Here is a 27,942-nt window from a genome sequence, read left to right as displayed (position 1 = left end):
CAGAACAGCACAGCCAATAGGAGAGCAAGAAGAATTGAGCGCGTGCTCTTGGCGCCGGATGTAAACAAAGCAGGCAGCTGTCAGAGCTGTCAGTGTGAGGGATCCAACGGAGCTGCACAGTGTCATGGCAAAAGTCATAAAAACAGACCATATACATCTTACATCTCCTCTGCATAAATAAAGGTAATAAATCCTTTTTATTTTTAGCTTTTTTCTGGAATATATGCCTTTAGAATACGAGCCGCATTTATATTTTAAACTCTAGTACGTATGTTGTACATATGTTGGCATATGTAGACTATGTGTAGACAGTGTAGTATATATACATGTATATGTATGAAATGCATGAATACATCTAGATATTTCAACGTATTAATGTTTGTATATACGCAACAAATGTATTTCACTCGAAAATGTAATTTTGTTTTAATTTAATAAAAGTTGTTCTATTTTATTTCCTATTATTTAGGTGGTATTCAATTGTCTCTTAAAATATTGAAGTATTTGTTTAAACATTTAATGTTTGGAGGGGGGTTCAACGGAATTTCATCGTGCATTTGTATGAAATCTTGGCTGAAACAGGCACCACAACACACTTGATGTAAAGTCGCCCCCTTGTGGATAAATGTAGTTTTAAATCGTACAATTATATTTAACTCAAAGTGGAGGGCTTGTATACATTCTAACGTACACAAATAAGGTGAAAATAAGTTTAAAATCCAAAGTATATACACAATGTCATAATTAATGTGAGACATTTTGTAGCTCAGGCAAACATTTCCCCCCCTATATCTTATGAATTGAATAGCTCGACCATTAGTTGGTTATTGTATTAATTCGTTTTATTATCATTGTTCTGGACTCAGTCGCGCAGTTCAGGGTAAATAGAATCCTACATATTAAATTATTTCTTACAAATATAATGTCATTGTCATGTCATGACTCAAAGTGTCTAGTCTTAATGTAAAGAGAGCACTTATTATCAAAATACTCCTGATGTTATATGTCAGAATGATGTATGTGGGTTGAGTCCTGATATGAAGTGTGAGTGACAAAGCCACAGGCTTCACTTCCTATCATGATGCTCTGCGTTAAATGGGAAGTGCTGTCACTCAGATAGAGAGGAAACAAGAGAGGAAGCCTCACTCAGTGCCAACTGTTTGTCTAGAGACAATAGAGCTGTTTCCCCCTTTCTGACAACAACATGAAGCTGCTGAAATGCATTTTAATCATCCAACTGAGCTGTCTTTGTCTAGGTAATGTATACATTTTTATAGACTATGAGTGCAAAACATTATTCACAAACTGAGTTATGGAGTTGTTGTTTTTTAACGAAGGAGACGATAATAGATTTATATTTTGGCAATATAAAATGATGTATTCAACAACATTTTTTCGAATGTGCGAATACAGCACATAAGGTATATTATTACATTTACATTAAATTACGAACAAATGACAGATGCAAAATCATAGCAGCTGGCATTGTCTTCTTTCCTTTTTTCTGCTGCTCTATTCTAAAAGAAGAAAGTAAAACCATGCAGTTGAAAACTACTGCCGTTATATTGTGAAGTTTGCTATTTATTTTTCAATGTATTTTAGAGGAAATACAGTAGCCTTTTAGCACTTTTAGTCCAATCATATCTGCTCTTTTTGTGAATATTTTTATTTAAAGAATAGTGAATATTTTTATTTGAAGATCCCCTTAAATAAAATGCCCTTAAAAGTAATTGCACCATTTCTATTCTATTTTATCTGTATTTACTTGCACTATTTTATCTGTTTTATTGTGTTGCACTGTTGGAGGAGCCCATGACCGATTTTCATCGACATCACTACACTGTAGCTATTTACGAATGACAATAAAAGCCTTGAATCTTGAAAATCTTGAATCTTGATGGTGTAGCAGTCAAAAGTTATCAAAGAAATAAGTTCAAAAAAAGTTTGGAAGGAAAGTGGGTAAAGCCCATGTGTGTATGTTTCATATAAATGTATGATTGTTTCGAAATGATGGTTGTGTACGATTTTATTTGGCTAACCCTTATTTCCAACACCGATCTTTAAGCACAACCCAGGAGCATGCCTTTCCACTACACAAATTACCTATGTGTACGACGAAAACACTTTTGAATAATTGTACTCCTTAAGATGAAGTTACAGCAAGTGGAAACATAACATGTAGGAGAAGATGATTGTGGTGTGAAAGTTAAAGCATAAAAGATTACACATGGCAGATAATCGATCATATTTGAGAGAGTTGACCCATATTGCACTTTCTCTGAATGATACAAAAGTAATTTGGTCAGGTTGTTAAAAAAAGTGAGTTTGATGTGGTGTGTGAGTGAGAGGCCAATATGAACTAGCGCTGACATTTTTACAGACACTGAAAGTAATGCCTCTTTTTCTATTTCCCTTTCAACAGGCCCAAGTGATTATCAGGTGAGAGCCGAGGGAAACTATTCAGGAGTGGTAATACAAGAGGAATTCAACAGTAAGTTTAATATTTATTCATCCATCCATCCATCTTCTCCCGCTTATCCGTGGTCGGGTCGCGGGGGTAGCAGTTCCAGAAGAGAGCCCCAAACTTTCTTTTCCCTGGCCACATCAACCAGCTCTGACTGGGGGGTCCCAAGGCGCTCCCAGGCCAGCGAAGAGATATAATCCCTCCACCTGGTCCTAGGTCTACCCCTTGGTCTCTTCCCAGCTGGACGTGCCTGGAACACCTCCCTAGGGAGGCGCCCAGGTGGCATCCTAACTAGGTGCCCGAACCACCTCAACTGGCTCCTTTCGACGCGAAGGAGGAGCGGCTCAACTCCGAGTCCCTCCCTGATGACCGAACTTCTCACCTTATCCCTAAGGGAGACACCAGCCACCCGGCGGAGAAAACCCATCTCGGCCGCTTGTATCCGCGATCTCGTTCTTTCGGTCATGACCCATCCTTCATGACCATAGGTGAGGGTAGGAACAAAAATGGCCCGGTAGACAGAGAGCTTTGCCTTCTGGCTCAGCTCACTTTTCCTCACAACGGTGCGGTAAAGCGACTGCAGTACCGCTCCCGCTGCTCCGATTCTCCGGCCCATCTCACGCTCCATTGTTCCCTCACTCGAGAACAAGACCCCGAGATACTTGAACTCCTTCACTTGGGCCTGGGTAAGGACTCATTCCCTACTTGGAGTGGACAGTCCATCGGTTTCCTGCTGAGAACCATGGCCTCAGATTTGGAGGTGCTGATCCTCATCCCAGCCGCTTCACACTTGGTTGCGAACCGATCCAGTGAGTGCTGAAGGTCGCAGACCGATGAAGCCATTAGAACCACATCATCTGAAAAAAGCAGTGGTGCAATCCTTAGTCCACCGAACTGCAGACCCCCTCCCCCACGACTACGCCTCGAAATCCGATCCATGTATATTACAAACAGAATTGGTGACAAAGCGCAGCCCTGGCGGAGGCCAACCCTCACCGGAATTGGATCCGACTTACTGCCGAGGACCCGGACACAGCTCTCGCTTTGGGAGTACAGAGATTGGATGGCCCTGAGTAGAGACCGCCTCACCCCATACTCCCGCAGCACCTCCCACAATAACTCCCTGGGAACTCGGTCATACGCCTTCTCCAAGTCTACAAAACACATGTAGACCGGATAAGCGTACTCCCAGGCCCCCTCCAGGATCCTTGCGAGAGTAAAAAGCTGATCCGTCATTCCACGACCAGGACGGAATCTGCATTGTTCCTCCTCAATCTGAGGTTTCGACAATCGGCCTGACCCTCCTTTCGAGTACCTTAGAGTAAACTTTCCCGGGGAGGCTGAGTAGTGTGATGCCTCTGTAATTGGCACACACCCTCTGATCCCCCTTTTTAAAAAGGGGAACCACCACCCCGGTCTGCCACTCCTTCGGTACTGTTTCCGACTTCCACGCAACGTTGATGAGACGTGTCAACCATGACAGTCCCTCAACACCCAGAGCCTTCAGCATTTCCGGGCGGATCTCATCCACCCCCGGGGCTTTGCCACTGTGGAGTTGTTTGACGACCTCAGTGACCTCCCCCCGGGAGATTGGTGTTGATCCCCCGTCATACTCCAGCTCTGCCTCTAACATAGAGGGCGGAGTTGTCGGGTTCAGGAGTTCCTCAAAGTGTTCCTTCCAACACCCTAACACTCCATCAGTTGAGGTCAACAACGTCCCATCCTTACTGTACACAGCTTGGATGGTTCCCTGCTTCCCCCTCCTGAGGTGTCGGACAGTTTTCCAGAACAACTTTGGTGCCGCCCGAAAGTCCTTCTCCATGTCTTCTCCGAACTTCTCCAACACCCGCTGCTTTGCCTCGGCCACGGATGAGGCTGCTGCCCTTCGGGCCTGTCGGTACCTTGCAACTGCCTCGGGAGTCCCCCGGGATAACAAATCCCTGAAGGCCTCCTTCTTCAGTCGGCCGGCTTCCCTGACCACCGGTGTCCACCAGGAGGTTCGAGGGTTACCGCCCCCTTGAGGCACCTAGGACCTTGAGACCACAGCTCCCCGCCGCGGCTTCGGCAATAGAGGCTTTGAACACCGACCACTCTGGTTCAATGTCCCCAACCTCCACAGGAATGCCCGAAAAGCTCCGCCGGAGGTGTGAGTTGAAGGCCTCCTGAACTTGGGCCTCCTCCAGACGTTCCCAGTTCACCCGAACTACACGTTTGGGCTTACCAGGTCTATCCAGAGGCTTCCCCCGCCACTCGACCCAACTCACCACCAGATGGTGATAAGTTGACAACTCCGCCCCTCTCTTTACCCGAGTGTCCAAAACATACGGCCTCAGGTCCGATGATACGATAACGAAATCGATCATGGACCTTCTGCCTAGGGTGCTCTGGTATCACGTACACTTATGAGCATCCTTATGTTCGAACATGGTGTTTGTTATGGCCAATCCATGACTAGCACAGAAGTCCAGTAACAAACCACAACTCCGGTTCAGATCAGGGGGGCCGTTCCTCCCAATCACGCCCCTCCAAGTGTCTCCATCATTGCCCACATGTGCGTTGAAGTCTCCCAGCAAGATTAAAGAGTCCCCTTCAGGAGCCCCATACAGGACTCTTTCCAGGGTCTCCAAGAAGGCTGTATACTCTGAACTGCTGTTGGGTGCATAAGCACACACAACAGTCAGAGTTTTCCCCCCCATAACCCGCAGGCGTAGGGAGGCAACCCTCTCGTCCACTGGGGTAAATCCAACAACGAAGCACCTAACCGGGGACTTGTGAGTAACCTCTCTACCACGGTAAGGTGCTGGTTCTTCAGATATATAATATAATATAATATTTATCTGCACTGCTAATTTGTTATTAAGAAACATATTTTTTCTCTTCCTTTTCCCACACACACAAACACACACTTATAGGGCGACTATGGCTGCAAGGGTCGTCTTTCAACCAGAAGGTTGTGGGTTCGATCCCTGCCCGTGCAGCCAATATGTATCCTCCTTGGGCAAGATACTTAACCCTGAGTTGCTCCCGATGGCATGGCCAACGGTGTGTGAATGTGTGTGAATGTTAGGGGTAGCCAACACGGTGTCGCCCGCAAGGGCAACGTGAGTCGCCCGCGGGCATGTTCTAAAAATAGCTCGCCAAGCAAATCCAAAATTTATAAAATACACAAAACAAAAAAGGAAATGTAATTAAAAGAATCTACCCTATGCATAAAGGAAACCTAAATCATAGCGAACTCTATCTACTATCTACTATCACGTTCTTGCTTGATTTGCGGGACCAGCGTTGCAGTCGGGAATAACAGCAATGTGGCACCTCCCCGCTGATTTTCCTTCTGACAGAATACACACAACACATGAGGGGCAGAGTGTTACTCTGTGTGTTGCTTATTTCCACTGGGGACAGGGGGGACATGTCCCTCGCTCTTTTCGAAATCCCTTTTGTGTCCCCCCACTTTACAAATATGTTTTTTTTTTTTTTTTAACGCAAGCCGTCATCGCCACGGAGGAGCACACAGCCTCTGTGAGCGAGCGAGATAGAGAGAGAGCGAGCAAGCGAGCGAGCAAGCGAGCGAGCAAGCGAGCGAGCAAGCGAGCGAGCGAGAGAAAGAGAGAAAGAGAGAGAGAGAGAGAGAGAGCGAGAGAGAGAGCTAGGGAGAGCACACCTTTATCTATTTAATATAGATAAAGTAAGAAATCATTCCAATGTGTACTATAGGACAGTAAAAAAAGTGATTAGTAAAATATGCATACATAAAAAGAAAGGATGCTAACTGGTAACATAAAATAAGAATAAACAAGTTTAAATGATTTGTTATTGGTTGTGATCATATTCTAAAGATGTTTGGATTATTGAAAAGTATACAGCTCCCTTTCATCTGAGTGTTGAGAGCTGTATCCATAAATTCATTTTGTGCTCAAAGTGCAGCAGATTGATGCATTTCACTTCAACATTTAAAAAAAAAAAATCTTCCCGGGGGAGCTTGCCCCCGGACCCCCCTAGAGGAGGTGAGGACCCCCCCTAGAGGATGTGAGGTCCACCCCCAAATAAGGCAATTAATTTAATTAAAATAATTAAATGGAATACATTTATTTATTTTAGTAAACACTGAAAACGGGTCCCACAGACCCAAACAGCACACAAAGGTTAAAGGTCAGCACATCATAATGTTAAAATGTGCTAAATATATACACTGCAAAAACACACAAAAAAAGGAGTAAAAGTAGCCCCCACCCTAAAAAAGGTTGGTGACCCCTGTCCTAGAGCAAGTGGCATGTAGTATGTAAAGCACTTTGAGGGGTCGTAAAGACTGGATAAAGCGCTATATAAGTACAGTCCATTTACCATTTACACATTTATACCACTGTTGTTTACAAAACCTTTGCTCGAAAATCAGGATTAACACTAAATGCAGAGAGCGTACGAATATTCTCGCTCTTAATGTCACAGGATGTGGGGTGACCTGCTTGTGAAACGCTCCTATCTGTATTTTGCAGGTGCAAATCAAACAGTGAGAAAGTGTGCATTCTCCCACACACTCTATAAACCCCCTTTTACTTCTGTCCTCATCTGCACCCTCATCATGCAGTTCTGTCCCTAAAACGAAATGCCACATGCGCTGCATTTAGAACAAATTCACCAAACATGCACCGGGTTTACTAAAAGCTCTGCATAAACGAAACGCTGCCAACACGTTGTAACCTGACATGGTGTTGCATTTTAGTGAAGGAAAGTATATCAAATGATATATTTTAGCTTCTTTGGGTAAAAGATAAAGGGGGAAAGTCGTTATAGTGGCTCTTATTTATATCTTCTTTGATTTGAGGTTTACAAGTGCGCCATTTAAAAAAACAAAACAGATATGGTAGCGTAGGTTAAGAACATTTAAAAAGAGAACACAGAATTAGATGACAGTAGCTCAGGAAATGATCAAATTATGCTTTTAGCAGCAGGAGTTAGTGTGTTAGTTAGTTAGCTAGTTAGTTAATAAGTAAGAGTATATTTAAATGTAGTCAAAAGCAAATTGTATATATCGGATAAAAGAGGGCTAGGTGGAAGATTACGCCTGACACTTTTTAATGATGTGCTCACCTTTCATTCTTCACCCACAATGCTCTGATCCACTTGCAAAAATATAAACATTTGTTTCCTCTGTTTCTACTCACTAGAGACCCACCCAGATATTCTATTCAATCTATTCATCTGCTGTTAAAATACTCCCAAACAAAGCCCCACTTCCTCCTGTTTTAGTAACATGTTCTAATCTAGAAGCTACAGTGCCCAGCTGTTTCTGGGAAATAATAACTAAGCTTTTTAAAAGAAGAAACTTTATATTTGTGACATCATTTTGAAGGATACTTAGAACACAGACAGGGAATGAATGACTATAAGAAACTAACCAGAGTAAGAGAACAAGAAATGGTTGCTCTCACTTTGACTAATTTGTGCTTCTGTGTCTGCGGCCCCTCAGGTGACCCTTACATTCACAGACTCTCTGGTAACTGCAGCTTCACACTGAGGATGGGTGGAAACAGGAGCAGTGATGTGGTGGCTTTACCAGCAGACTCTTTGGATGAGCTGGCTGAACAGATGTGTAAGGATCTGGACTGTGGCAGCATCTTTCAAGTGAATAAAACCAGCTCCCCTCCTAATGCCACCTGCTTCCACGACTGTTTGTACCGAGATGGTCTTTTGCAAACCTGTTCACAGAGTGAGGGAGGTAACTGCTCTGTGCTCGCTGAAGCTGTCTGTGGTGAGGTTTTTATTTTTCTTGCACTGATAATAGGATTGAAATGTAAATAATTGTCCTGCTTTTACTTTCATTTTTAAATACACTATTGCTGCATTTGCTTTATAATTCTGCTTAGTACTGTAGGCCACTTTCATTATTTTTTTTACTTATTTTGAATTTTTTAAGAAAACAAAAGAAACTTATTATTATGCAATGTACACTAACCCTATATGTTGATGCTACTACTGTTTGAGTTTTTGCGTAGTATTGTTTTACTAAAGTACAATAAGTAAATAACTACTTCCTTACATGACATGATGCCCCTACACACATAACACTTTACATTCTTTAAATAATGTATGTAAGGGAAACTTCTGCAGAAATGCAGAGTCAGGACTCAGAGAGACACGAGGAGAGTTGGAGCTTTGATGTCAAACAATGATGTTTATTACAAGTCAACGGCCGGAGAATTCACATCACAAGTCACAGCAGCAAAAGGTTCTGACTGCACGGGTGGGTTGTCATGTCAATTCTGACCAGTCTATCTCTTGATAGACCTTTTAATAGTTTACAGAGAGTCAAATCCACATATTGGGGATGGGCGTAAACATCTGCAGACACAGGAGATGTCTCTCACATCTGTGGAGCTTAGAAAGCCAGCGTTCTCACAGTCATAAAACCCCCCCTGTGCCCGGCAGGTCAGGCCATAAAACCTAGTATCAACATACGACTGCATTAACACATTCCTTACGGGAGATTAGAAGCAGGGATGGTCGTAAATGTCAACACACAGCATAGGGTTAAATATCTTAGGAGTTTCTTTTACCAGCAATTAGTCTATAAACCAGAGGCCAGCCCTTGGTTATCAATTCAGTCAGAAATGTTATTGTAATTCATCATGAGCGTCTCTTTTCTATTGTTTAATACATCTATTTATTATCAAAAACTGCCATAAAAGTATTTCCCAGGCTGTCACTGCTCTTCATCATAAAACATCCATGTCTTCCAGGCCACCGGGCTGTGCGGCTGGCCGGGGGCTCAGGTCGCTGTGCAGGGCGGGTGGAGCTGTGGAGAAATGGAGAGTGGGGCACCGTGTGTGATGACCAGTGGGACCTGCGTGATGCCGACGTGGTGTGTGCTCAGCTCGGCTGCGGATACGCGGTCAGTGTGACGGGACAGGGCGGCTCCTTTCCCCCGGGCAGAGGACCCGTCCACCGGGACGAGCTGAATTGCACCGGCCGAGAGGAGAGCCTGTGGGACTGTCCGGCCTCACAGGAAGAGTCGGACTGCGGACACAAAGAGGATGCTGGGGTCGTATGCTCAGGTACACTTGAATAATTGTTCAAACTTACACAAAACTGAAACGTATCTGTAAGCGTTAAAACAATTTATCTCACAATTCGCTTCCAGTACATCATGGAGGGGTTGAAAACTTCAGTTGGTTGGATATGTATATATTTTGTAACTACCTTTCTATGGCATATTTTTTAGTTTATCGTCGTAAAAGTGAAAAAAGCACAACAAAGCCAGTAACACGTGTCACTTCCGGGCAAAAATTACGGCTCCTCCCACTTTTGGGGGAAAACAAAGCTGTCATTTGAATAGCGGTCAATACAAATTCTGACATTTTTGCCAATCAGATCAGAAATGTAAGAAAACCGTGGATTTTTGGATCTTCAAAGAGCCCGATTACGATGGCCAGACAGGCAAACAATTACATTAAATCATTGGAAATCGACGATCGGGCTCGATATATGGTTCAATATAGCAGTAGGCGATTGATGTCCATAGATGAGAGTAACAATTACGTCACTTTACGGCCCCGCCCACTTTTGGGGGAAACAACGCTGTAATTTGAATGGCAATCAAGCCTGAAGCCACAGAGCTCTTCTGTTACTGTCCTTTCTTCTTAGAGGAAGTACAGAAAAACATAACTCTGGATTTGTTTTAATGTTTGAGGTGCAATAAACAACACAGCAGCTTTTTGGCATGATAAAACAATTATTTTCCTCCTCGCTCATGAGAGTAATCAGCTGGCAAAATTACGGCCTCGCCTACTGATTTGAATTTAACCATATATCTAGCCCGATCGTCGATTTCCAATGATTTAATGTAATTGTTTGCCTGACTGGCCATCGTAATCGGGCTCTTTGAAGATCCAAAAATCTACGGTTTTCTTAAATTTCTGATCGGATTGGCAACAACTTCAGAATTTGTATTGACCGCCATTCAAATGAAAGCGTTGATTTCCCCCAAAAGTGGGCGGGGCCGTATTTTTTTTTCTGGGAAGTGACGTAGGTGTTACTCACATACTTGATGTATGATTGAACGTTCTCTGAGCTAAATGCTAACAACAGCATAAGGTAGGCTACACATAAATGCTAACCTTTGCTAATTGCTCAACACACGTGGTCTTCATGATTTTCCCACATGTGCGGTTTAAGGGATTTTTGCAGGTATTTGGTCATAAACCCAACTATTTTATAAGATAGGAACTTTATTAACACATATACACACGTGATAATGAAAATGAAACCAGATAAAAACTAAAACATATAAAAACAACAGAGCTCTATTTACATGTATATATATACAGTATACACCTTTTTTGCGTACACAGATATGACATACACTTTTCACTTAATATGATCCATGACGGATAGTTCCACCCAAATCTGAAATACACACATGATGTGCAGCCCTGCACTAAAACATGTAAATACACATGAAACATGTTTGTAATTTAATTGTTTATAATATGGTGTATACACAAATAATGTATAATCTTGATATGTTGATGGTGTTAAATGAAAAGCTAGTGGTGACTACAAACCAAATAAAATGTATTCTGCAAAAGGTAAGAATAGGTGGTGCTAAAAGAAAAGTTGAAGGATCACCAACGTCAGGAGAATGCTTTTTTAAGGGAAGATCTACAAAGTTGAGGGACAATGTTTGTAATTAAATATTTTTTAAATATAAGAAATCCAGAAAATCCAGTCATTTATTTTGGTTACACAAAACATATTAAATGTACTGTACCCAGTGTAGACTACTGTTGATCATAATTACAAAAAATACATCCCCAAAGAAGTATCAAGGATATGACTTTAGGGTCCTCGTGAATTGAGTACCGAAATGTTCACTGAGAAAAATTAAATCAACATGGATTCACATTTTATATTTTCTATGTGCAGAGATGAGAGCAGTCCGTCTGACTGGAGGTCAGGACCGCTGCTCTGGTAAAGTGGAGATCCACCGTAATGGCAGCTGGGGAACGCTGTGTGATAACTGCTGGAATAAAGACATGTCCTCCATGGTGTGCGCCATGCTTCAGTGTGGCACTGAGCCAGAGAAATTCACCCAGTTTGTTCCTCCTCTCGCCCACAACAACGGGACACTGTGGTACTATTCATGCCAAAAAAACATGCAGAATATGTGGCAGTGCATTGAGTACATCAACAAAACACACCTGTGCATTTCCTCAAAAGCCTCTGGCGTCATCTGTAAGGGTGAGTGTTTGTTAATGTCCAACAACATCAGTATAAGATAGGTTTACATTGGTTTTGTAGAAAGAATCCAGACCTGAGTACATCATAATTACATGTATCTTTATATAAAATGTACAAAACAGGACTCAAAAGCAGCTACAAATATTTATTTTATTCATTGACTAAAGATAATTTTACTTTGGATAATTTTCAGAGAACTGTTTTCTAATCTTTACACAGCCTTAAAAATGTTTAAACATTTTGTTCCAATTCTGCGGTTCAATATTAACAGTATTAACCTCACGTAATTCATGTATACATATACAAATCATTTAAAGCTCATTCTGCCTATGTAGATAAAACAGCTAAATGGTTGTTGTTGAAATACAAAAATGGGATCTTGTTGTCCTGCAGGTTCCCTGGGTTTTGCTGAAGCCACCACAGCAGCTGGGTCAACTGTAATGACCAGTTGGACTACTGGTAAATATGGAGTTGTTCAGTTCAAAAACACATATATGTTTTAAAAGTCACAGGATGGTGCTCAAACAAACACTGAACATTATTTTTTTTCATTAAACAATCAGAATGTATGCTCATTTACAAACACAAAACTTCCTTTTCTTTCTGTACATCCCAAAAGGTGTGACCCCAGTCAGTCGTAGGGAAGGCTTCTCCTTCCCGTCTCCAGAGCTGCTCAGCACCATGGCTCTGGCTCTCCTGCTCCTCGTGGTGCTCATCACCAACTCAGTGCTGTGCTGCCATTACAGGAGGAGACACGGTGGGTCTTCCTCACTCAGACACAGCCATCCAGATTCAATTTGTGATTGTAGTACCTTAAATCTAAAAAACAAGATGTTTCAGGAGTTTTGAACTAAATCACTGAAATGTTATTCTGGTCATGTTTATTATTGTGGCTTTGGTTTCTGATATCTGGCATTCTTTATAACATTAAAGTGAATGAAAAACAGGTTTGCAAACTTTTGGGAAAATTCTCCTGATATGATGTTTTTGTGACAAACGTTTTTGCCTTCATTGCCTTCTTTAGGACGGAAGCGGAGAATATATATTTTTTAATTCAATTAGTCATTTCTTTAAATTGATAACAAACATTATAATTTAATGCTATAATTAGTAAACAGTATAGTATGGTTTTATAGTTTTCAACCATATTTGCTCATGTTGTCAAATATGGGAGAGGAATATAATTCCTAATCATTTTTCTTTGGAAGAAATGCATCATTAATCCATATCCAGTATTATGTCTGAAAGGATCATTTATCTCAACAGACTACATATTAACACATTCTCCATTTTCCACATGTCATGAAAAGATCAAATATACTTTTCAATTGAAAATTAACTCATAATCAACTCAAATTCAAACTCATCAGGTTTATTGTGCTCCCTTCCAACTTGTGTCTACATTTCTTTCCATTAAACTGATACCTCTAAGTTAGACAGTAGACTCTTCCGACAGTCCAAAGCACGAGTGAAATAATTCTCTTTATAATTTGGTAATTGTGTCCACAGCGTTCTTGCTCCAGCAGACACGCAGCAACCCCCGAATCCCCTCTGAACATCATAACAAGGGCTATCAGGACTCCGTCGACCTCGTCAAGGTCACTCGCAACGCACTGCAGAACAAAGGTAAATAAATAAATAGATATAGTGATAAATAGATTAAACCTACATGTGTAAGCAGAATAGAATAACCTGCAATCTAATACAATTTAGTATTTTATTTCTTTATACCTGACTAATATATGTGTTTATATAAATACGCCGTGTTGAGATAGTCGCATAAAATCATCTCATTGTGTCTTTTTTCATTTGTTTTCTTTGCCCACAAAAGTCCCCTCCAATCCCAGGTATCTGTGGACCCAGCATAGTAGTGTTGACAGCTCGTCAGTAGACACAGACTATGAGCAGTATGACCAGAGCAATGACCCGTCTGTCCCTTTATCCACCTTTCGGAGTGAGCTACGTTCTTTTATTAACATGTGTAATTATTCCTCTGTGTTGCTCAGGCTTTGCCTCCTAAGATGGTGTCTTGCTATGTTGCTGCATTTTGCGGTTGACGCAGCCCTGCCCTTTGTGTGTGTGTGTGTGTGTGTGTGTGTGTGTGTGTGTGTGGTCTTTGCAGATCAATGCTGTTTGCAGCGAATGTTTGCAGTGATAGTTTTTCAATGAACGCACTCTCATTTTGTTTGCAGATTCTCAGAGGTTCAGAACAGAAGTGAACCCTTTCATGAAGCCTGCAGGTCTCCACAGCCTCTCTGAGGAAGGTGAGTCACTGTCCCGTTTGCAAAGATGCCACAGAAACAAAGAAGTTTCACTTTGCAGATCTCAAATATATGAAAAATATTTCCACTGTATACTTTTGGGATCATCAGACGATGGCTCAAGCATGAAAACATAAAATAAAGGAAATATTTGAAGTTATAAAGGCTTATTTTGGTTTTCATAATAAATGAATGATGACGTGTTCAAATATTCCCAAAGACACACACAAAACAACAAAAACAAAAAAGGTCATATAACTACAGTCGTACTCATCATACAATATGTGCAATTGGATTAAAATAAGTATATTATTTTTTTCAAATAAAAAGTAGCTGTTTCCAAAACACATACTGAAAGGATTATGTTTTACAGAATTTTCCGATATGTTCATCATTATATCGTTTTTTGCTAAAAGTCAATATCTCTGTGCTGAGGAAGTTAACCATGTGTTCAAATGACTGCTGCTACATACTGAAACCTTTTAGCAGTGTTCAACAAAATAATACAATAAAATACTTCAAATAATAATTACTTATTTTGTACACACTCTCAATGAGCCTGCGACACACTAAACTTTCTGTCCAAACATTACAAACAATTATTAACATTATTTAATTATTATTATATTATTTAAAAAATACATATAAAAAGCATGTTTATAGCTGTTGATTATTCTCTCGGTTATTCTATAATGAGTTATCCTTATTATTCCTTGTCTTCAATGTTATTGTCCTGATTTACCTCCCCAGCCCCAGAACCCTCAGAAGAAGTGATGGGAACGTTTTCAGGCTGTTTCGGCGACGCAGGCGCTCCGTACGCCAGAGTGTCGAAGATGGTCTCAGTGGACTCGTTTGATACGTCCAGCACCTCCTCAGGGGAGTGCTACGAGAACACCAGCAACAACTACGTCACCCTCCCCCCCGGTCAGTCCTAATCATTCACCTGCTTCCGTCCAAATGTTTCTTAAGCTTCCTCCAAAGAAAAATATTAATCATGAGAGGGAATTAACGACAGTATTCCTTTAAGATTGAAATGATTATCCCCCATCATAAATGTTGTGTAAATTCCAATGGTAAGATGAATTCAGTGATTTCTTTCGAATAGCCTACAGACGGGGAGTGGAAATTGAATTAGCACAGGTAGGTAAGCAAGCTTTGCAACTATGATGAAAATGGTGGCAATAGAAACCAGGTGGGTGATTGATTGACGGGGACGGAGACCGCTTACTCATTAAGTGCGCAAAATAAGATAGACATTTCCTATTTTCAAACAGATTTAACAACTTAAGGTTACACTATATTTTGATGTTTTTACTTATGATCATATATAGTGCTGCGCACCTGGACTCACATTCAGGTTCAGGTCCGGACTCAAGTCCAGAGGTTCAGGTCCGGACTTATAAGTCCGTACCTGAACCCATGGCTTGTGTCAAGCTGTGTGAGTAACTAAAGTGAACTTATTGTGAGCTAATTATCAATTGAAAATTAACTCATAATCAACTCAAATTCAAACTCATCAGGTTTATTGTGCTCCCTTCCAACTTGTGTCTACATTTCTCTACAAAGTACAAATGTGCCACTTAGTCTACAAATGACTTATGACAGCAACTACAGTGAACTACTACAAAGTTCAAACATGTATTTCATTTACCAAACTAAAGTAACCAAACAGTCCCTGAGCCTAAAAGTGTAGAGTAGACTATACGCATTACACACCTACTATACAGTATAGGCTACACTGTAGTGTAGTGACTGTACAGTCAGAGTGTACTGTACTGTCTGTGCACCATGTATTTTCTACAACTCTACAATACATACTGTTAGAAATTAAAATCAATGTTGATGTGGCGTAATTTTGAATTAAATACACTAATTTAAATCAGTTTTATTCTAAAAAAACCGGAAGTTCACACTATTAACTTAATACTTTTATTCTGAAAATTCTTCACTTCCGGTTAGCATTAGCATGTGGCAAAATTCTACGTTTTCAAACCGTGAATCGAAGGTGAAATGACATGTGATGTTGTACACTGAACACACTGGGATTAGCACTCATTTATTGACGCTGAATAACGTTTATCAGGGAATGTTTAAATAACCACAAGACAGATACGTAAGTGCTAGTTTTTTTGCGAGTCCAAGTACCGCTTCCTGACGTTCCGGTTTTAACCGGTCTTGAACCGAAACTTTTTACAAGTCCAGTACCGGTTCGGCGTACCGGTACGCAGCACTAATCATATATAACCCTGCCTAGTCTAGAAACTGTATACATGTGCCTTTTATTGTCACGTTTGGTCTATTTACAGGGACTGTTGCAAAAACCAAGCAGCTCATAAACATCAGATTAAAAAACTTATAATTTAATATGTTTTAATATTTTTGTACTGTTTCAACAAGTTACAACAGTTCCTTTTTTTGCTGGAGTTTGTCCCAAAACTTGCTGCTGTATTTACACCGACATCTTAAAGGAGCCGCTTTCATCTGAGAGCGAGACCACAGACATGTAGGGGTCCGTTTGGACCTGGGCCAGGGAGAGAAAGGGCCTCATCAGGGGGAGAGGAAGGAACAGGTGTGTGACTGCTGAGTGGCTGAGGACATCTGGTGGACAAATGGAAAGCTGCTACAGAGGGGTCGTGCTATTGGTCACTGAAGATGGGATATACTACTGGAAATACATGTGACTTTCATATCATTTTGAAATATTGGGAAAGGATATTGCAGCTCTTTTTTATTCAAGACAAATAATACTATCGCTGGAGAGGGTTTATCTTTTTTCTACTACAAGATTCATTTACACTTTTTGTACTGTAACTTAACTAAATCTGGGGGTGTTTTTTTATCATAGAGGCAATAAAAACAAAGTCATTTAATCGGAGATACAAGGTCCCGCGATTCAATGAAGTCAGACTGAAGCACTCCTTAGTGCTCCAGTCCACCCTCTCAGTAAATACAGAGCTGATCCCAGATCAAATGCACGCTGAAGGCTCTTTGAGCACGTCTTCTCTCAGTGATTGTGATGTTATGTTAAATGTATTTTTTTGTCATGTATTGTGTCTTGATATGTGTCCATGTTGATGTTGCACATGGAGCTGCTGTGATGCAAGTCACATTTCAGACTTGATCTGACCAGTAAAGTATTATCGTCTCGTATAAAGTCTAGAGCCAAGCCTCACATCTAGATCTAGTTTGATCCCATGTGCTGTTACACATTGCAGAACCAGAGCCGGGTCAGTCGTCCGGTGTCAGCGAGGCTTTGGAACCTGCACGGCTCGACTTCAACAAAGATCATCTTCACCCCGGGCAAACAGCAAACCTGCAGAGATCAGGTGAATGTCACCGGATGTTACCCATGTGGAGAAACAAGATCTACAACATGTGCTGATCGTTTTTATTGTCTGATCATTAGATGAGGAAGGAGACGGCCCCATCTACTCCCCTGTGAGCCCCGACCAACACCTCTCATCTGATGATGACTACGATGACATCGGCACCTTGGAGTAACATCTACTGAAACACTGGGGGTGTAACGGTATCCGTATTCGTCCCGTACCGTCACGGTTTGGACGTCACGGTTCGGCACGCGCAGTCACACGACGAATACAACTTTTTTTTACGAGTGGGAAAAAAGTCTGTCATTCAGGGCAGTATCCACTACATTATATATAATCCAGGGGGCGGTATTGTGCCTAAAAGCTGTTTGCCAGCCGCCCTTAAACAACAAATGAAGAACAAGAACAAAACACAACAAAACGAACAAAATACAAGAAGAAGAAAAGTCAGTATGGCGATTTCAGATAACACACAGGAGCTAGAACCCACCTGCTTCTTTTAAATCAGCTGTGTGGGAACATTTCGGGTTCCCTGTGGACTACAATAACGATGAAGTGTGCGAGTGGTGGATTGGACGAGGACGGTGTGTCGGCGTTGTTCGACAGCGGTGCGGTATGCTAATGGAACACACGCCAAACATGCTAAATCGCATCAGAAGGCATCACCCAGATTTGCCAATCACCGGAGCCCGGCGAAAGACAACAGCTGTTCAACAGCTGATCCCCGCTGTTTTTAAGAAGTCAATAGACATGAGAGCGCTCTTGAAACACTTTCTTATTATTTATGATGTAATATGTTCAAGACATTCTTTTTAGTTTTACAGCTTGATGAAACCTTTTTGTTTGACATCAGCCATTATAGATAATATGGCCATCTGAGTGTTTGTGGTTTGTTTTTAACTGTTTAATACAGTTAATTATTCAAAATGTCAGAGTTCCTTATTTTTAAACTGAAATGTGCACTACTGTTCAAACATAAATAACAACAAACCTGGAATTATGCATTTGGGACCTTTTTTTTGCTTTTTCTTGTTGTACCGAACCCGTACCGAACCGTGACCCCCAAACCGAGGTACGAACCGAACCGTGACTTCTGTGAACCGTTACACCCCTAAGTGGGACTGAAGCTGCAACCTGCACTGAAAAGAACATGTACTTTAAGACCAAACACCTGTTTAAACTGAGAGATGTATAGTTATAAAGAAGTGTATACATTGAGGTTAAAACCTGGATATACTTGATTAAAACAGGAGAATCTAGGGTACATATTTTAGCAGCATTTAAATATCTCCGTTATGTGCGGTAGTTCACATTGAAAAGCCTTTGATTAAAGAGGAAAATGTGGCCTCAGCATATACAAACTTTTCTACCACATTCTGACCCAGATTTCATGACCAATGTTTGACCTGCAACTTGCCAAATGACTGAACCACTATAATAAGTACTTACCGTGATTAACTCCCTGTGAGTAATCCATCATTATGAACATGGTGTTGCCGTTTCAGCCTGTTGGCAGAACAAACTGTTTGAAAAGACTTGAATTGTTCTTTCCATGATGCTCAGACGTCCATTGAGAAGTGGCGATGAAAGCATCACCCTCATGCATTCCTGATCAAAAAGAAAACCAGCGGACAAATGAGAGGAATGTGGATGTTTTGAAAAGGCCACCTGATGTCATCTTACAAAGAAAGAGCCAGTTCGCTGCAACTATACATTTGAAATGCAATGAGTCTGAATGAAAAGCAAAGACTGCCTGGAAGGGGGAAATCAAAGTGAGAATTCTGAAGGAGGAACATTTGAGGAGTTCTTTGAATGTAGAAGCATCTCCATTCTACCGAATTGGACCAAAGTAAGGTTGGAAATATTTTGACATTTTGTATGTTTTTTTCCCAAAACTTTTTCCATATATATTTTGTCCCATATCTAAATTACACATATCTAGTAAAAGAACCGTACATGTTTATATCGTATTTTCAGACTGTATTGGAATGTTCTTCCTCTCCCAAAAATGGTCACTACCGAAACATAGTACATACACTGTAGTAAAAAGGTATTATATGAACCTGTTAAGATTGTTTTACCTTCCCTTCTCTAAATAGTATTTTAGCAAATATTTCTTGAAGGTTTTCATAATTAAATCAATAAAAGTGAATTTTTAATCAAATTTCAAAGTTCAATTTATACAATTCATAAAAATCTTAATGCAATCTTTCTTTGTAAAATTCATAATACTGATCATATTGATTCCAGAGTTGATGATTGTTGAAATTGAACATACATTAAACCAATCAGTATCATATCATTTTAGTTGATAACTCAATATACTTTATTTTTTACAAAACATCCAGTGTTTCGGTAGTGACTGCACTGTTTCGGTAGTGACCACAGTATTTTGTTCTCAAGGTTGTATCATATTCCCTCAACCTTATTGCTTAATCTTAAGTCATTACTGCCTTATGTTGGAAATATTACAAACACAAATGTTTTGGAGTCAATAGAATCATTTTATTTTTGAAGACATAACAATTGTTCATCCATAACCACTTAAAGTACACAGAAAATAATTACCCAGGTGGGTTCAGAAGAAAACATTGACACAATTGATATTATGCTGTTGCTGTCAGGCTTCTGCACGATAACCAACTTATCCCTGAACGGTTTGTAACGAATAGGTTCAACATCTAAAAGAAAAATGCACTAGAATCTGAACTGATCATGAACACACATTTCACCACTTGCACGCGCAAGTTTTTTACATACTGCGGCGAACACTCTTGGGCTGATCTGGACATGCCTCTGTGTTACGTTTTCTGGTGGAGGGATTAAGGTGACAACCTTGTCCACTGTGTACCAGATCTTGTCCTCTGTCCTCAAAAAAAAAGGTTTCGCCCAATGTAGTGCATGACTTTGACCTCAAGGCCACCTGCAGACAGATAATGGACAAAAAAGGACATTGAGCAAGACATGATAAGTGTTGCTTTTATTGCAATCTTATAATACTATGCAGTTAAGTTTGATTAAAAGGGAATGGGAATATGAGAATAGAAGATGGCCAAGTGAGAATAAATTGAAAGAGAGAAATATCATGCAATGTACAGTGTGCGAAAAAGTACACGTCCCACCGTCCGGGACGTGTTATTTACAATATCGGACAAGTAGATCTTTCAATTGACTTGTCCGGCGGACAAGTGACGTTTTTCGCCCCGATTTATTGACAAATTATTGATACATTCAGTTTACAAAAGGCAGAACTCATTCGAAAATTGTCCGTGTCCGCCATTGTTCGTTTAGAAGTGTTAGTTTCGGTTCTGCTTGTCGATTCCTAAGGAAATGCATCTCGCCGCTTTCTGTACAGTTAGACGGGGCGGGAAGTGCAGCACAGTGGCCGGGTTGGGAAGCAAAACTCGGTTCCGAGTAGGAACAAATAACAATTGTCCGGTACCGGGATTAATAAGAGTTGTGAGGACAGGAAGCGAGGCCGAGCCCGCGGACTGCAGCTCTCTCTCTCTATGCTCCGTATCAGCTGATCGCTGCACAGTGCAGCTCAGCGTCTCTCTCTCTTTCTACACACAGCGGATTCACTGCCCGTTTAACAGCCTCATCTTTGTCAAACTTTCTTATGTTCCTTCTCTAACACGTAATGAAGGTTATTAAGCGTTTTAGCTCCTGTGTTAATATTGACCCATTTCCTTTATGAAGCAGCCTCCCTCCCTGTGTCCTCGCGCTGTCCTCACATCCCCGGACCCCCAGACTCGGAGGAGCACAGGGATGTCAGTATTGTTTATGAAGCAGGGTATAGAAAGTACATTATTGAGATGAAAATACTATTTATTTACTTTTACAAACAGTGAGCAGCTGGGCAGCTGCTGCTGTGTGTTGCAGGACGTGTGTAAGCGTGCAAGCGTCTTTGAGCTGTAGAAAAGCGCTAGGCCTATACTGTAGGCTATACATATAATGTATTATTATTATTATTAGGTTATGTCCTATGTGTTGGACATGTGTGGTTGGACTGTGTCTCCCAGCAGGCTGCAGTGTAGCATCAGAGGACACTGGGCCAATCGTACATTCTCAAACTGCACCACTTAGAACTAACTAAACAATGCAGAGATTATTTTTATATAATTGTATTCAATAACCGTAAGAAATTAAACAGTATGAAGTGATTTGTAAATGGGAATACAGATTTGACTTAACGTTTTCATAAATATATTTTTCTCCCAGTTTGACTTATTTTGACCCTCTCAAAGAACCGGAATAGAGAACCGAAAATAACCGGAATCGAAAAGCAGAACCGGAATCGTTAAAATCGAAACGATACCCAACCCTATGTGTAATGCAGTAAAATCTTACCGCTCACTTACGTTAGCGGTGTCGTAAAAACCGTGGGAAAATGTAAAATACGATGGCGAAGAAGAAGATTCCAGTGACCCCAATTTTTGTCCATTCTGGACAAGTGAAAAATGTATTCGGACAAGTACATTGCCAAACTCACTTGTCCATGGACAAGTACTCTCTAAAAACTTTTTCTCACACTGATGTAGCTAAATGTTGAAATGTGAGACAAAAAATAAAAGATTCTGCTATGTCTGCAATGATTCCCGGATATGGGTTATCGTCATATGTGATGACACACCACTTTCCAAGAAGGTCTTTAGTGATGTCATCAACTGGACAGAGAGTCCCTTCATACGCAGAGCTTGGGGTGGAATGGCTTCCATTGTTGGTTCAGATGTTCTCACATCTCTTCCAGGTTGTACTTGAGGTGCAATGTTGGTGGACGATGGGTGGAAACAGGGACAGATGGCCTCTCTGTTGCAGAAGCAGCTCATCACTCTATAGTGGATCGTGCCAGGCGTAGTGCAGATAACCTGATGAATGCTCAGTGTACCTTTGATGGTGGTCAGCTCTTCTGGAAGGAGTGTGCTCACTCTGTTTATCTCGTCTTCCTCCACGTAGAAGAGCTTGACTTTTGTGAGAGGAAAGAGTGTGTCATAGAGGGCTTTTGCTGTGGGTATGTCAGTACCCCTGGCTACCTGTGAATCCGCAGTTCTCTTCATGGTGGCTCCAACGCCATCGGCAGGCCCTTTCCCGTGACCAGCTTCCAGGAAACTCCAGTTTACTGCGGTAAATCCCATCCGGAAAGGAATGGTGCTCAAGAGAAAGAAGTTCTTCTTTCCTCTATATTGCATGGTCGGCCCATCGCTGATGAAGAAGAGCTTTTCGATCCTTGCATGGTTCTCTTTCAGGAGAGTGTCACAGCACAACTCCTCTGCGACTTTGCTCAAGCTCGGTGACTTAATAAATACTAAGGTGCTTGAGCCTGTCTGCCTTCATTTTGGCATTGTCATGCAGTTTACAGACACACGTCTCCCTGTTGTTGATGTTTGGGGCAACAATCCAAAAAGGTCTTTTCCCTTCTCTTTCCTTTCTTACATATTCTTCGTGTTTCAGTGGGTCATCCCTCACTCTTTGTCTGTATTCTCTCAGCCTCTCTGATCCACTTTTTCTAATTCCTTTTGGCATGTTGGTGTCTTATGATTCTCTCTCCCTGAACAATTTCAGACAGAAATTATCATTATCTACATGTTTAAACTTTAGTCCACAAAACATAGCCTAGCTCAGGGGTCGGCAACCCGCGGCCCACGGGCCGCATGCGGCCCTTTAAACCCTCTGCTCTGGCTCCCTTGAGCTTAGACAAAAATAAGAATAAAATAAAAGTATTTGTAGGACTATTTATATTTTGTTGCATGGTTGAAAATGTTTCGTATGTTGTATTTTGAGGTGATACTGTGACACATAAATAAAAAACAAAACGGTTTTAATTAGGTCAACTAAAATATGCGTCACATCCTGCTCCGGTCCCGCGCGAGTGCCTTTTCTTGGAGGCGAATAACCCCCGGCTCGATGAGCGAACTCTGGATAAATCAAAGAAAAGTACCGGAGGAACACAGGATTTAATTCTGCGTGGACAGAGTTATCTGATTTCACAGCAAACGATGCTGGTTTACCGGTATGTTTGATATGTAGAGAGAAGTTGTCAACGGTGGTGCAGCCTTTACGAGGGAGAGGAAGACAGCTGACGATCGTCAGTCATAATTCAATGGGGTATGTAATTTATTTCAGAAAACACTTTTTGTTATATTCCATGGAATGCTCTTAACATCCCGATAGCAATGAATATATTAAATCCTTTGACAATAAATACATACAAAAATTAATCTCTGGAAGCCGTAGCGCTGTAAAAAGCACGACCAATCATCTGAGCCGGCCCGGCTAAAATAACTGGATGGCCTACCTGCCTGTCAGCCTTCCATCTGGGCACAAACTTATATCGTGCCCTCATTGGTCATGTGCGCGTCCGTGTGTGTTGGAGGAGGGGCTCTGTAAGGAAGTCTGAAGGAAGAGGCATATTTTTTCCGGTTGTGTACTTTCAAATTCTAGCGCACTCGAGCTGGTTTCTCCATTCTTACCTTTAACTCTTTTTAGGGTGCAGATATATGTTTTATTTATTTCAAAGTGGGCCCATTTAATAATATTTTTTCCCCTTCAAATGTGCAGAGGACTCCCCAAGTGCTGTGTTTAATTTATTTTAAAGTAGGCCTAAATAGCCTAATAAATGCAAAAAAACTGTAGTTTTTGTCTGATATAACAATAAAAAACTATGAAATATGTTTTGCGGCTCCAGACAAAACATTTTTTGGGAAAAAGGAGCGAAATGGCTCTTTTGGTCAAAAAGGTTGCAGACCCCTGGCCTAGCTAATGTGAGCCTACATAGTTACTTACATCAGAAGACATAGACTAAAATGTGGTCACACTACTTATGTATGTAGCCCTAGCTAGCACTTTAGTAACAGGGCTGAAATAGAGGGGGATGAGGTTAGAATGGGTAATCTGCTTAGTATTTTGAGCAAAACACTTCATAGACTTGTTTTTTATATATCCAAGACCTATAATATATGCTTAAAAATACTATAATAGGAGAACTTTAAAACATTTATTTCACAATAACCTGCTTACCATTCATTTTTGTCACTACCGAAATAATCATGTCACTACCGAAACGTAACCATATGTTTCGGTAGTGATGATTCTAGAGACTAAAGAATGCTAGCAACTACATGGCTAGAATACACATTTTTGAAGAGGTTTACACACATAAAAACCTAATACTTTGCATAAAACCCCCAAAAAGTTTGCTTAATAGAAGAGAATATGTGTTCGGTAGTGACAATTCTTAAGGTTACACACCGATTTTCAGATTTTGGAACAGATTTATATCAAAAGTATGGGATCGAGCTACTTACCATTCAGCCATGAGGGACAGGGATGCAGTGTCACTGCCTTGTTAAAAATGCAGGGGTGTGGCTAAAAACCAGGCTCAGCCATTGGACTAAAACCCCTTGTGTTTCGGTAGTGACATGAAAACTGGGGACATGATTTTTTGAGTATAGTTTTTTTATTAAAAAATTAAACCCACAATAAATCTAAATATTCCGACTTCTGTTTGAATGTAATCATAAAGATCTTCTAAATACACCATCGAACAAAATAAAAAAAAATATTTTAAGTGTTATTTACAGAACATGACATTTAGATGTCAGGTTTGGGGACAGCTACTTCCCAATAGAAAGTACCTTATAAATGATGTTTTTGTATATATTAAGCTTATCACTATCTAATTTAATGCCTTGTGTTTAATAGAACATAACATATTCTTAGTAAATATCTATGTCTGAATACTTAATTGTTTTGTTAAATAGTTTTTCTTGTTGTGGGACCACACTTTGCACAAATTCGGTAGAATGCCCCATGTATGTTTTGTGTTTTTCATATACAGTATATTTAATCAATGTTAGAAAAACAGTTTTCTTTAATAACTATTACATTAATGTGTGCCAAGTGGATTTACAGTAAGTACAAGAAAACTACTGAGTTCGGTGCACTGCATGGCCAAAAGTATTTGTACACAAACATTACATCCAAATGTGATTGTTGAATGTGTGATTACAAAATAATGGATATTACCGTACTTTTCGGACTATAAAGCGCACCTGCATATAAGCCGCAGCAGCTAAATTGTCCGTCTGTCTTGCTCTCGTTCTGTCTCTCGGTTCCACTTTTACTTTGGCGCGCTACCTGTCTCACTCTTTTCCGGCCTCCAGCTTTTCCTGCTGGAGCCCGCCGCTTAAAGGTGGCGGGCGCGGACTGGTCATAGAGCCCATAGTGTTAAAGGTGGTTAATTTTACCTGTAAAATCCATAGATTTAGGAGGTTCCCTAGTGGCCGTTAGCTGTACAAAAAAAATGGGGGGAAAAGTCGCGGTTTATAGTCCGAAAAGTACGGTAATCTGCGGCTCTAACAGCCTCCAAACTTCTGGAACAGTTGTCTAAAAGATGTTAGATCTGCATGAGTTTTATACCATTCAATCCTGTTCACATTAGTGAGGTCGGCACTGATGTCGGACTGTAAGGCAAGACATCATTTCAGTTAAAGAGGCCCTGTTTGGTTTCCTTTTCCTGTAGTGTTTTGTGCATGTATAGTAAATGGTCTGCAAGGCCCAAACCCCTGTGTTCCCTCCAGAGGGAAATGTTTCTCTTACCAGGAAATTCAAAAGGTTTCACATACTTCTTCTCTTGCCACTGTATTCCAGTTCAATGATCATTCTAGTTAAATGACATTTTACACATGTTGCCAATATAAGTCCCAATCTATAAATTCATTTAGGAAGGATCATTTATTTTTATCTTATTACATATATACAAATAAATCAAATAAAAATCATTTTTTAGTTTAGTAACAACATGTACATCAACAATTTCTCTGGATCCCTAATGTGACCAAGACCGCATGTACTTTACAGACCCTATTGTAAAGATTAGATTATCTCGTAGAGAATGGAACGCTGACATTCAGCCCACTTGTATTTATGTAGTGTTTATGTAGTGTGGTGGCACTCGCCCACCACCTGAGGGTGCAGCAGAACCAAATATATCAGACAGAGAGTTTCATTTGAGTTGATGCAGAAAATAACATTTATACCTGGAGATGATATTTGAGCTCCATGAGAGCAGAATAATTCATACTTCATCAATTGTTTAAGTTGAAGGTTTGGCAAAGCTTGGGGGACACTGTTCAAAAATAAAAGAGGAAACACTGACAGATCGTTACAAAATATCATTCATGGATTTATACTTTTAAGTTTTATTTATTTCAATCACAACAAAAACATCCCTTCCTCTCCCGAATGGAGCAGGCTGGCTATGCAAGAACGATCCATGTCCATGTTTATGGTTTCAGCTTCAGAAGATAATATGTTGTCTTTTTACATGTGGATGACCTTTTGCATACAGCATAGCCCGAAACATTCTCATTAAAACAATTGCGAAAAACAGAAACCATAAATATATATGTATATAGCCTAATGTATGATCCGCTCTGCAGCATACTGTGTGTAACTAGAGGTATTTTTTGGTACACTTTTCTTAAATAATAAGTTAGTAAGGTAACGTTGGAGTTCTACCACAAGGTGGCACTGTAAGTTACTAAAGGTGCAGCGATGGCCTTACATAGACTACGGGAAAACAAACATTTAATGCCATCAAATATTTGCCAAATAAATGTTTTTGCAGCTGGAATACAATGTGACACATACTCTTTCTTGCTGAGCGAGGATCAGTCAAAACAATGCACAGCGAAGAGAGTGGGACTCTGGATCCTGACTAGGGGCCAAAATAAACTGAGTGCAGTCTGAAACCAGACCTGGCACGGCCCTTCTTGTCGGTCCATTAAATGTGCAGCAGCTGCAGAGCATCAACACTCCTCCTGATGCTCTGAATCAAAGTAATGTCTTGTTTAGCAGAAGTAAATATGACAAACTGTTTCAAAAGCAACTGTAACACTTTTAACAGCGTGTGCAGATAAACATGGATTAGCTGCAGCTCTGCTAACGTGAGCAAACGGGAGTGATGATGCATTAGACTGATAGCCAGCAGCATTGGGTGTTTTTGGACTGGAAAGTATTTGGCATGAGGTTGAGGGTTGGGGGAAGATGGGGGGGGGAGGAGATAAAATGTGTCTTATAGAATCATATATAATTAAGTCCAGAGCTCTGCATCGAGATAAACAGGTGAATTAACGATCAGATCTCCTTATGAAACTCAATCTCTTTCACATGCCGGAGAATCCAACACACACACACACACACACACACACACACACACACACACACACACACACACACACACACACACACACACACACACACACACACACACACACACACACACACACACACACACACACACACACACACACACACACACACACACACCAGGGTTTCCGTTAGCCGGTAATTACCGGTTTTTAGCTGGTAAAATTTATAAAAAACCGGTAAATTCAAAACCTGACGGTCAAAATGTCTGGTAATAATTAGGGAGGCTCCGATCGATCGGCCGCCGGTCATTATCGGCCGATATTCACTCGTAATAGTTTGATCGGTGCTCTCTATAAAGGCCGATCAGGAGAGCTGGATCTGATCGATATGGACATAAACGCGAGTGAAGTGTAACCGGAGCGAGAGAGAGATCAGATCAGCTGCTGAGTCTGACCGAGACAAGCAGCTCTGCAGGATCACCTGAAGCCCCGCCCTC

The 27,942-nt window shown here is 40.9% G+C and overlaps 1 protein-coding gene across 4 annotated transcripts; it reads left to right on the top strand.

The window, feature by feature from the left end:
- Nucleotides 1-85: 85 nt before the first annotated feature.
- Nucleotides 86-20,683, top strand: LOC117454684 (T-cell differentiation antigen CD6-like). Of its 4 annotated transcripts, none has more exons than XM_034093809.2 (13): nucleotides 86-183; nucleotides 2,423-2,491; nucleotides 7,935-8,216; nucleotides 9,205-9,519; nucleotides 11,390-11,704; nucleotides 12,098-12,163; nucleotides 12,324-12,461; nucleotides 13,214-13,330; nucleotides 13,536-13,658; nucleotides 13,897-13,968; nucleotides 14,716-14,889; nucleotides 17,181-17,291; nucleotides 17,372-20,683. In XM_034093809.2, the coding sequence occupies exons 3-13, from the start codon at nucleotides 7,985-7,987 to the stop codon at nucleotides 17,464-17,466; spliced, it is 1,758 nt and encodes a 585-aa protein (XP_033949700.1). In that variant the 5' UTR covers nucleotides 86-183; nucleotides 2,423-2,491; nucleotides 7,935-7,984; the 3' UTR covers nucleotides 17,467-20,683. The 4 variants fall into 4 exon arrangements, with proteins under 4 accessions (XP_033949700.1, XP_033949698.1, XP_033949699.1 ...); XM_034093807.2 differs by lacking the exon at nucleotides 86-183 and adding an exon at nucleotides 1,142-1,256; XM_034093808.2 differs by lacking the exons at nucleotides 86-183; nucleotides 2,423-2,491 and adding exons at nucleotides 4,010-5,256; nucleotides 5,377-5,506.
- Nucleotides 20,684-27,942: the final 7,259 nt, after the last annotated feature.

The sequence above is a fragment of the Pseudochaenichthys georgianus genome, chromosome 11 (assembly GCF_902827115.2).
Source record: "Pseudochaenichthys georgianus chromosome 11, fPseGeo1.2, whole genome shotgun sequence".
Taxonomy (NCBI): Eukaryota; Metazoa; Chordata; class Actinopteri; order Perciformes; family Channichthyidae; genus Pseudochaenichthys; species Pseudochaenichthys georgianus.
Note: the sequence above shows the minus strand (reverse complement) of the source record. Positions and strands in the feature narration are given on the sequence as shown.

Coding starts and splice junctions, on each gene's coding strand:
- LOC117454684 (XM_034093807.2), top strand. CDS start 1,205: ATGAAGCTGCTGAAATGCATTTTAATCATCCAACTGAGCTGTCTTTGT. Junction 12,164..12,323: donor AATGACCAGTTGGACTACTG/GTAAATATGGAG, acceptor ACATCCCAAAAG/GTGTGACCCCAGTCAGTCGT. Junction 17,292..17,371: donor AGCAAACCTGCAGAGATCAG/GTGAATGTCACC, acceptor TCTGATCATTAG/ATGAGGAAGGAGACGGCCCC.